The 11130-nt window shown below is 40.2% G+C and overlaps 1 protein-coding gene and 1 long non-coding RNA gene across 12 annotated transcripts in view; one reads left to right on the forward strand and one right to left on the reverse strand.

Moving 5' to 3' along the window:
• R3HDM1 (R3H domain containing 1) overlaps positions 1-4566 on the forward strand; it is a 77926-nt gene extending 73360 nt beyond the window's left edge. For 8 of the 9 annotated variants that reach the window (XM_053982242.1, XM_053982241.1, XM_053982246.1 and 5 more), the window contains 3 exons: positions 1184-1263; positions 2044-2128; positions 3118-4566. In XM_053982242.1, coding sequence (XP_053838217.1) covers positions 1184-1263; positions 2044-2128; positions 3118-3476 — 524 coding nt within the window. In that variant the 3' untranslated portion in view covers positions 3477-4566. The remainder of the gene's footprint in view (positions 1-1183; positions 1264-2043; positions 2129-3117) is intronic. The other variant, XM_053982243.1, reaches the window with a different exon arrangement.
• On the reverse strand, positions 61-10919 carry LOC128809864 (uncharacterized). Of its 3 annotated transcripts, XR_008437861.1 has the most exons (4): positions 9900-10919; positions 9535-9602; positions 990-1143; positions 61-441 (listed from the first exon to the last, which is right to left on the reverse strand). It is a non-coding gene; the product is annotated as an uncharacterized LOC128809864 (long non-coding RNA). The 3 variants fall into 3 exon arrangements; XR_008437860.1 differs by lacking the exon at positions 9535-9602; XR_008437859.1 differs by having other exon boundaries at positions 9535-10919.
• Positions 10920-11130: the final 211 nt, after the last annotated feature.

An 11130-nucleotide genomic window follows, 5' to 3' on the forward strand; every position in this document is an offset into this window, starting at 1 on the left:
TTCTGATGAGTTGTCGCTCACCTTAGTAGTATTGCTGTTGAAGCAGAATCACCAAAATTATTCACTCAAACATCATTTAAAATTTCATCTTATCACTCTGCACTGGTACTGTCCCTCAGATCTTCAAAGGCTTTTCATCTTCTCATTAATGTGCTTCTCTAGCACACTGGCTTTCTCATATTGTGACATTTCCCATTTCAGCATTGAAAATATTAATGTTTGCTAGAATTTAGCTTCAAGTCTTAACCATAAATCATTACTTGATAATGCACTGAATTGCATCACTGCCTAAGCATGTATTCTTCATTCCTCTGTAGAACAACAAGCAAGATGGGATGCAGCCTCTAGCCAGGACTGTACCTCAGTTAGTATTTCAGATAGGACCCACTCAAGGGCACAAAAAATTCCTTGTAGAAGAATTTCAATCTTCTGCTGCCATGTCTAACAGAAAAACAAAAAATAGGGAGTTTTCACTGAGTTGGGATAGTTGATAATACAATGATATAAACCCCTTTTGTCAGTGAGCAAAAGTATCCTGGTAAAATTCTCAAACTCAAAATTAACAGGTCCATTTTACAGAAAGGTTTACTTTAAAGCAAAACTTACAGAAAATTCTGTATGTCTCTCTTATTTATAAAGAGAACCTTATTTTCTTGTCTTTGTGTTATTTGTTGCATAATCTTTGTCACTGCTTTGTATTCTGATGTTGTAAAAATTCCAGGTGGGCTGTTTGAAGCACACCTCTTAGCTCTCTTAATCTGCTGTGATTACTGAAGACTTCTAGTGCATTGTCTTTGTGCATCCTTGCAACAAATAGGAATCTAAAGATGGACCTGGCTCTAATCAGGGCTATAACCATGAAATGACTAAATTAGCATGCTGAGAGGAGCTTTAGACTTATTAAGCTCATTTTGAAAAGAAAATACTTATCTAAGACTGCAATGAATAAAACCTATGAGTGTAATCCCTAAATACCAGAAAGTTTGTACCTTTTCACCTTGGGATCAGGACGTGGCTGACACTGATGGAGTCAGGGCAGCTCTGGGTTTGTTAGCTCAGCCAGACACTCAGTTTGTGCACAGCAGTTCTGCTTTCTCTTCTGTATAACAAATTCAGTGTGAGAGGGACTTGGAGGAAGACTTCCTGTAATAGAAAAACCCTTCTAATTACCTTTCTCTTTAAGGAGATGCCAGATACCCATTGCTTGGCCAACCCCTGCAATACAATCCATCTTTATTACGTGGACAAGTAACAAGCCAACAGGTATTAAAAGAAAACAATCTCATGAAAAAAATAAAAAGCCAAACAATTCAGGACTACCATTACAACCACCTAGAATAGGTGTTATTGCACTTGGAGAGTAATTGAGTGGAAGGTGCTTGCTTTGCAATAAGTTTTATTCCATGTCAGTACTCCCCATTGTTCTTGTTTGTTGTATTAAAAACTGAGAAACATTTATCTGAATTTTGGCTTTTAGGCACAGTGTAGATGATGGATTTTACTTTTAAGCAATTCACTAGCTAATTAAAAAATCTAAAGGGTTTAGACCCTTTGCTAAAACTATTTTCTTTTATTCAAGTAACCATTTCTAAAAAAAATACATGTGATAGTTTTTAAACAAAGAGTGGGTTTGTTCCTTTTAAGAAAAACAAACCCAAAATATTTGTGTTAGCAAAGTTGAAAAGTCTTTCCCTCTGTTTAATTTTTGGGACACACAAACCCCCTGCCTCTACCTTGCTCAGTTCCATCCAATGCCAGCTGGAGGATGTGATGGCTGGGGCAGGGGGATGTTTTTCCAAGATGATTTAAGGTGATTTTTTTTTGCCCCAACATTGCCTCCCTTTCTTCTGTAGTGAAGGATTGAATGTGCCTAGGATTATCAAACTCAGTAACTAAAATTGAATGTGAAAATCTTCTCTGTCCCATGGTAGTGCAGATTATTTTCCAGACATTGCTCTGCGCTGCTTGTCACTGAGCTGACTAGGAATTTTAAGGTACTGGTGGATTGTCATTGAAGTCCTCCCTTTATGTCAATCTTTCCAGTGTCAACCTGGAAACAGACATGGAAACAGGGGAAAGAAACCAGCAAAGAAGGCTGCTTCAGCAGATCTTGGTGCAGGAGAACCAGGTATAGAATTGCTGACTGACACAGTCCTCCAAAAAATTGAATTATGGTGATGGGCTGGGAATGTACAAGAAAAGCACAGGTGAGAAGGGCCAGAGCAAAGAGTATTGGACAGAAATCGACATGGCAAACATTGGAAACATAAGGATGGAGAGAGGGGAAGAGGGAAGTTAAATGGGAAAAGTGTAGTTTTGAAGGCTGGAGAAAAGACCAGAGAAGTTTAGGATTGGAGAGTACTAAAAGAAAGAGCAAGTGTGTCCGTTTACTGGGCCTAAGTTCTATGATATTGATACATTAAATATTAAATAAACACACCCCTGCCTCCTTTTACTGGCCTAACAAGTGAAATCAGACATAAACCACAAATTAGTTTGTGCTCTTTGGTTTGCTGGGTTTTTTTTTAGTTTTCCATTCTAGTATATTTAAGCACATGGATGTGGGAGACATACTAGGAGATCTACAGATTATCTCATTGGAATTGGTAAAGATGTCATCTTTTATTATGAAAATAAAATAAAATCTGATGACATCTATCTTAATACCTTTACTGAGAATTTTTGCTACCTGCTGTCAACTCTTCACAGAAAGTTACAGAAAAATCAGTTTTTCTAGCAATTTAATGGAAAGGATTTTTTTTGAGGTAAGACAGACTAGTTTTTTGGCATGGTGATGTGTGAAGCATTACCAGGCAAGGCCAGTGAGATGCTACAGTGAGTTCTGAAACCTGCTGCAAAATTTATTATATCCCCTCTTTGTTCTGAGGACCCTCTTTGTATTCCCAGCTTTTATTTGCACACTTGTACGAGTAAGCAGATTGTATTTGTAAGCAGCGCTAAATGTGAGACCAAAGGCTCTCTAGAATATCAGGAAGGCAAATCCTGTGGATTTGGTATCAGCCAACTGGAGATACAAGCATGAAATAAGTAATTTTTCATTTAGGATGTCGTATCATTAAGTGCAATAACCGATTTAGATTGTGTTTCTTCTTTCAGTTGTGGGGAAAGTTCTAGAAATTACTGAGCTGCCGGAAGGCATAACTCGTATGGAAGCAGAGAAACTCTTTGGAGAACTGTTGAAAGTGGGTGCCAAGATCCGGTGGCTGAGGGATTCCCAGTGCCTGCAGGCGCAGCAGCAGCAGCGGCGGTTCTGCGGGGACGGCAGCGCGGGCCCGGAGCCCTCGCGGGCCGGGGACTTGGCGTCCACCTACACGGTTCTGGCCACCTTCCCCAGCATGGCGGCCGCGCAGAGCGCGCTCAAGAGACAGAGCGGCAGCGCGGTGAGCAAGTTCCGCCTGAGAACCAGCAAGAAGCACTACGACCTCCACGTCCTGGAGAGGGCCAGCTCTCAGTAGCAGTTACACCGCTGGACACTCGGCCTTTACTACTTCCATGTCCTCCCTCCTCGATTGGTTTGATGTCATGGGGTTTCTTTTCTCTTCATAGAGACTCCTGGGATGTTTTGTCACATGACATTTGCCATTGAAGAATAAATAACCCAGTGAATCCAGCAAGATGAAGAAAACAATTTACAGAGTTGCTCCCAGACAATAGCAAGGAATCATCTTTGCGACAGGCAGCTTTCTGTAAGGAATGCTGCTGAAATGCCCCCTACTTTTATAGTAGTTTTGTTTTATATTTTTGAAATCTTGTATCAGATCCAAAGTTCTATTGTACAGCAGATGTTCATAAAAATCCATATGCAGATTTGTATTTTATAATCCCTTTTCACAGCCAGCACACAGCAGTCCATTCCAAGGCAGGAACCTGAGGATTGGTGGAGGGGAAAAGAGAACCATTCTCAAGGAATTACATTCATTTTCTAGCAAACTACCCAAGATCTTCAAGTTAACCTGTTCTTTGCCCCTTGTGCGTTTTTTCTTTTTTTTTTTTTCCCTCTTTTTTTTTTCCCCTTTCTACTTCTTTCTCTGTTTTTCTTTAAGAAAGGGTATAATTTTAGTAACTAACTCCTTAGGTCCTTGTCTTCTGCAATATAGTCAAACAACGTCAAAAGAAATTACAAGTTTGTACCCTTGGAGAATTTGGTTCTGATCCAGCAAGTTTAATAATTACTAGAAGGGGATTATGAATAGGTTACAAGGAATGTTCACTGAATCACATTTTAATATTTCTTTTTAACAAAAGTGTGAAGAAACTTTATGTATCTTCATACAAGTGACAAAATGTTTGCACTTTAATTGTGTTCCCACCAGTATGGGTCTCTTTCTCTTCCTTTTCACGCTAAGATAATTGTGTTTGGTAAGTGCTGGAAACCTTTTTAATAGTTTAAGTTTTCATCATTTGCAGATGCTCACTGGACATTAAAGATTCATTGCACATAAGTGAAACAAAACTTTTTTCAATTTGTGTAATTTGCAAGTCTGTACAATGTGTGCTGATGCAAGCCTTTTTCAGTTCAAAAGAATAAATGTTTACAAACACAAACTTTTTCAGTGCACTTGTTTAAGCTTCTAGGAGTCTTCTGAAACCTGGATGAGCTCATATTAATGGCTGGAATCCTTTCAAATGTGAGAAAAGAACTTGAACCCACAAATATTAGAACCTCTTAAAAAACCACCTGCTGTTCCTCCTCTGGCATTTATGTTATCCAGCCCTTCATAATATTTAAATGTTTCTCTATATAAGTAAAAAAGAGAAATTAATCAGATGCTGTAAGGGACTGCTCCTGATTTTTTTATTTTTAGCTGAGGAACTGATTTGGTGTGTAGACAAACAACTACTTGGTCGCTTCATAAGGCTATAGTTTTGTGCATTTGTGACTTCTGAAAGAGGAAACTCAAGGTAAACTTTGTGTTTAAAAACATTTTACAGAGGGTAAAGGTGAAGAATTAAGGTGCCTAAACCAGCATTAATTTTCATTGTTTATACAAATTATTCTATCCCTGAACACCCAAACAGTGATTAAGTACTTGGAGGAAAACTTAGAAAACTGACCTGTCTGGGAATAATGTAGCCTAATTAATTCCTTTTACGGTACTTGAATCTGTGAAATGCTGTAGCAACAGGTATTTACTAAAGGTCAACTTAGATGCTCCCCTAAAACAAAGGGGAGGATGTTAACCTTCAAGTCCCCAGATAAAAGACAAATCTACTCATTCCAGTCTGCTTTTCTAAAAGGATGGTGCTTGGCATTGAAGTTGTGCTTGACTGAGGATGTATTTCTTGCTGCTCCTCAGGCTGGACTGCTGCAGTTTGCTGCACCCAAAGCCAAAGTTGGTAAAAGCCCCAGTTTATCAATTACCCCCTCCTCTGAACAGCACAAACAATATGACTACTGCCTGCATTCTGTCACTGCCTCTTGCTGACTGCCATGCTAATTTAAGATTATGGTTTAATCCTGTAAAAGTAGCTAAGAGATTAAAGGGCTGTAGAGACAGGTGTCTCAGCCCAGCAAGGCAGCTGCCTCCCATCAATAACTCATTCCACAACAAGATTCTTCAGATGTAGAAGGGTAGGCAGTAGCTGAGAGCTTCCATCTATTCTGAATGACCCTAGCACTAAATTTGCATCAAATCAAACCCTTTCCAAAGGATGCTGCATGGCTTGCTGCATTTCATAAACTGTCCTCGTAATAAACAGAGGAGAAAAGGTAAAGGGTGGTAAGCATGGAGAATGCAGCCCAAACAACAGAAAGGGAGGGATACACTGGTTAGGAACGAGGCACAGAAAATATTTAATTTTTATCAAAGTTGTTGTAAACTTGAATGCAAGTTGCCCTAGAAGAAAAAAATTAAAACATAGAACAAGCCAGTCGTATTCTAATGCAGAAACTGACCCTTTCCAGTTAGGTCTGCCATCCTTTCTCAGTATGTTTTACTCTGTGTTAAACAGGGACGGTTACATTATTTTATCTGGATGTGTTGATATGAACCACACAGGTACAATTCACAGGACTTTGGCACTGCCAGAGGCTTCTGACGTCTACAGTGGGCAAAGTATTAAAGTATTTCCACTTCACAGTTTTGCTTATTCCTGGGTTTGTGCTATTTCATACTTTCTCTAGTAAGCAAACAGGATGCAAACTCATCTAACCAAGACAGTTTATACCTCCCTGGCCTTTATACCCTTCTGCCCCTTTTGGTTCCTTAAACCACATAAGCCCAGGCACTATGTGCCAAACCTCTGGAATTGCACTTGTTCCACGGATTTGGATCACGGTCTAGAAAGCAAATAAAAAGCATTTCATGCATGTAATAGATGCATGTAAAATACATTCTTGTGTTCTCAGCAAATCTCTTAGTACTCCAGTGTATTTGAGCTTCTTGTCATTTACCATTAAAGCTATTTTTAAAGCAAATAGTGGCAAAAGGAATTAAGTGGGGACTTCCATTGCAGCAATGTAATATGTTTTGTTTTACTTGAGAGCATGTCTTAACTTTTAGAACTAAGGAAAAGCACTGGAAGAATAAGCAGAAAAGCTGAACAAATTCTGCCATTACCTACTCCACCAAAAGCTACTATTTCTTGATTTTAATTACCGCACTTATATTGTAAAATTCCTCCCTGAACTGTGAACACTTCATATAATTTCTGATATTAGTCACGAAGATAATTAAAACTTAAGAATAAAAATTTAAGCCCCATATTTTGAGGACCCTCCAAACTGCATGGGCCTGATGCTGGAGTTGGGTGGATCATTCCAGCATACCCTAAAACCTCCTCACAGCCCACATGTGCCTACCAGGCTGTGGCTGCTGTATTTTGGTAAGGCAGGGTTGGTTGGGAACAGCATCTTGCATCTTCCCTGACATTCCTCCCTGAGCAAGTGTCACCTGTTCTAATATGAAATGTTTTTCTTTCACTCACATACACTTAGAAAACTGACATGAAAAGGAGCAGAATGTCTATGAAGACAGAAACTGTGCTTTGGTGTACACAGGCTGTAGTGCTTGGGTGTCTCCACCTGCAATCACCCCAACCCTTTTGTAGGACACATGATGTTTGAAGATCTGGGTGGTACAGGGCAGCTGTTTGCAGATGGGGTTTTATCAAAGCACCAGAAGAACTGTAGCTCAATGAATCCAATAAAGTACCTGGGAACACAACACACCTTTCACAGGGAGAATTTTTACCCATTTCCTATCTTCTTGCAAGCCAGTTCCCTCTCAAGGTGGAATGAATAGTTGTATTCTCATCCTATGACACTCATTTGTGCCTTAAAACTTCACACCTGACTTGTCTGTTGTTTTGAGTTAACCTTGTACTAGCTTAGATGCCTGAAAGGGAGTCAAAATTACAACTTTCTATAAATACTATTTAGCTCCATGATATTACTTTTTCCACATAAAATTGGTGCAGGTTTCAAGGAGTCATCCCTGAAGCAAAGAATGTTTAGATAAAGCTTTGGAGAAAACTGACCAAAACACTTTAAAGTTACAGGTCATTTTAGCTGGATTTTTTATATATTTCTAACTACGAAAGGAATTATTTCAATCCCTTCAATGTTTCTACAGCCTGGTTTTCATGAAGGTTGATGCACTGCCTCTTCTCAATGTCCTACTCCTATTCACAGTTAAAACATTTTGGGTATTTTGGCTATTGATGTCAGTAAGTATAAAATTAAAGTGCACAGTGTTAATGTGACTTCATTTTGGAAGCGTCATTTCTTGGGTGTAGACCAGAACCCTTAAAAGGGCCTGATTTTCAGAACAATCTGAAAATTAAGTCCCTGTAAGTTATCTTATTCTAGAACCTAAGAAGACCAAAGTCACCATTCACATCAAAACCTTCAGTGTAAATTAAGTTGCCTCTTGGATTACCTGAAAATGTGTGCAATTATGTTCTTAACCACCATGTGTATGAGCCTCCTCTTACTTCAGAGTCTGCCTTGTGTCTTCAGACTTGTAGGGCTGGGGTTTGGCCCTGATTCAGTTCAGCAGCCCTCACTGCAAGGTTTATGTTTTATCCTGCTTGCAGCTACTTGATGTTTTGCAATGTCTGTCAAAATCTGTTGGGTTGAAAGCAGAATTTACTGAAGACCTGATTAAGCATTAAAATTTGGTCCAGGACACAAACACATCAGTGTTTGCTGCTATTTTTTCCTTTTCCAGTCTCACTGGTAAAGCTCACGCACTGAGTCATTGCATGGGATTCTTGCAGCTGTAATGGACTGTGCTGCACTTGGGAAGAGAAACTGGAATGTCAGATGAGCCTGGTGCTGTAAACCAAAGAGCTGTAGAGGACAACCTGTGCGTCGCTGGCACTTGTATGCTTTTAAAACTGGAATAAGTTATAAAAATAAACTGTGTTACTGTGGATAATGCTTAACAGTGAGATTCGTTCTTAATTCAGCTCCTGTGTCCCAGTTAACTGGGAATGTGAATTAGCTGGGGATTGATGATGATCCACGGTGCTGACAGCAGTGGAATGTTTCAGACCCAGGTGAACAGAGGTGGAAGGCACGCTCGACGCTGGCTGGGTATGCACTGACTTCAACACCAAGGGATCTGTTACACTTGATCTCCCAAAATTACTTGAGAGCTTAAAAAGAATGTTTACAAGCAGTATTGCACATCATACTTCAATGACAGTGGCCTCAGTTTGAACTTGAGAGGGAGACATTGGCATTCTGCTTTTTTTCTCATATCCTAATTTCTGCCCTAGTTGTAGGGTTAATTAGCTTTGCCCTTCTTTGGTTTTCCAATGTAGTTAATAAGAAACATCATTATTAAGTGTGCTCTGATAGTCCACCACGCTGATTTATACAATCTGGGAAATACACCAGACCTTAACTCCACAGTTGCTCACATTTGCTGACTTTTTACTTGGCTTAAATTGATACCTTTGATTTGTTAATTAACTGCTGATTTAGGGTGAAATAACAGTGAAATTTAAAATAGGAATTCTCTAATAAAGATACTTTCCATTTTAATCCAGATGGATGTGTCCTGGTTTTGGGGAGAAAAAATTATTCTCTTAGAATGCAAATTACTACCTCACATTGTTTCCTATGCCAATAACTGAAAACACACAAGACATCCCCCTTCAAAGAACTGAATCCCAGGTAATGCTCCTGCTGTCAAACTACTTTTTCTCAATAAAATTTTCTACTTACTAGTTAGTTATCCTGTCTTTTTTTAGGCCTACAAACTGCAGACCTCTGTTGTTTCCAGACACACCTGTGCTAAAGGCTCTCAGATGAACAGCAAAGGCATATCCAACAAGTCAGTGACCCTACAGTTGGAGAATGCCACTTCTAAAATTGTAGTTATTTGAGAATGTAATATAAATAATTCCTGAGGATGTAAGAGATTGTACACCTTCACAAAAATTACATGTCCAGTCAACAGTAAGCCCTTCTTTTTCTTCCTTGTTTCAAGTGGTATCGAAGTGTTTGAAAATCATATTTGCAAAACAATTTGCAAAACATACAGTGTTCAACATTTCACTCACCCTTCTCGTGAAATTTGGCTTCCAACTTAGGGTTCCAAATCAGATGCAGTAAATGCAAACTACAGTTGCTGGAAATGCCAAAAGAATTAGTGCAACACATCCAAATGTATTAGAGAATTCAAGATACACCTTACAACCTAACCTCCTCCTCTACAAGCAGCTGTATAACAGAGATGTCTCTTTGTTAATCTCCAAAAACAAATTTAGTTTGATACTATCCAACCTTTGGCATTGCCCTTAAATCTGTTTTGTATCATAAAGAAAATACAAAAATATCTGGTTTTTTTTAAATCCATCTCAGAAACATGTTCTGATGGTATTTCTTTAAGAAACTTGCAGCAGCATGACACACATGCAAAGCTTACCCAGTGAGGATTACTGCAACACAACTTCCACACGCTGCATCTTGGGAGAGGTAAAACAGATTTTGCACACTGTTGTCAACACTGATTTGCTTCCTTTTCACTGTAAGTCTATAGGATTTTTTAGTCGTTATTATCCAGTTACACAAGGTACAACAGTGAAAGATTTCCAGACTGAGAGACTGTGTGTTTTTTGGCCTTTCAATATTTGAGTACCTGCCTCAGCAAGTTACCAGTACACACAGTCACAGTCCTAATGGTGTTTTAGAAAAGCTCAGGTGATGTGTTCTCTCCAAAATGTTATCATCAGAGCACTTGACATCAACTGTCTTGTCCTCGTTGCTGTGAAATGTCTGTTAAGGAGTCCTCTGCCTTGCTGGCTGCACTGTGCCAGTCCCTCACAAAGCCTGGGAGCACGGAGGATGTCCTGGCTTCACCTCCTGCCTCTTGTGGAGGATCTCTGCACGCCATACTCTATTTCTGTTCTGTTTAACGTAAGAACAAAACATAAGAACAAACATGTTCCCCCATCACTTTTGCCCCCAGTCATGCGCTTGCCTCCCCCAGGGTGGGTGCTGGAGCAGGGATGGCTGTGGCCATTGGTCCTCCAGCCCCGGGTGCAGGAGGTTCTCCTTTTTCTGGCAGCTGCCTCACAAAATCATGAATTGTCAGGGTTGGAAGGGAGCTCTGGACATCACTGTCCAACCCCCTGCCGAGGCAGGGTCACCTGGAGCAGTGACACAGGAACGTGCCCAGGTGGGTCTGGAATGTCTTCAGGGAGGGTGACCCCACACCCTCCCTGTTCCACCCCCAATGCAAAGCTCTTCCTCGTGCTGAGGTGAAATTCCTTGTACTTTAGTCTATGTCCATTGCTCCTCATCCTGTCACGGGGCACAACTGAAAAGATTCTGGAACCGTCCTCTTGGTACCTGACTTTGAGATGCTTATATTCTATTTGAGGCATTTATTCTGCATTACAGAACTACACAGTCAACTGGTTTAGAAAAGACCTCTGAGATCATCGAGTTCAAACTGACCAAACACCACGCCAACCAGGCAGGTCCCCGGCAGTGTTTAAGGAAGGACTGGACGTGGCACTCAGCGCCACATCCAGTTTTTCTTCAAAGACCGAGAGGAACCGTGACTCCACCACCTCCCTGGGCAGCCTATTCCAATGTCTAGGCATCCTTTCTGAGAAGAGATTTTTCCCTGATGTCCAACCTAAAGCTGCCCT

This window comes from Vidua macroura, chromosome 7 (assembly GCF_024509145.1).
Source record: "Vidua macroura isolate BioBank_ID:100142 chromosome 7, ASM2450914v1, whole genome shotgun sequence".
In the NCBI taxonomy this organism is placed as follows: Eukaryota; Metazoa; Chordata; class Aves; order Passeriformes; family Viduidae; genus Vidua; species Vidua macroura.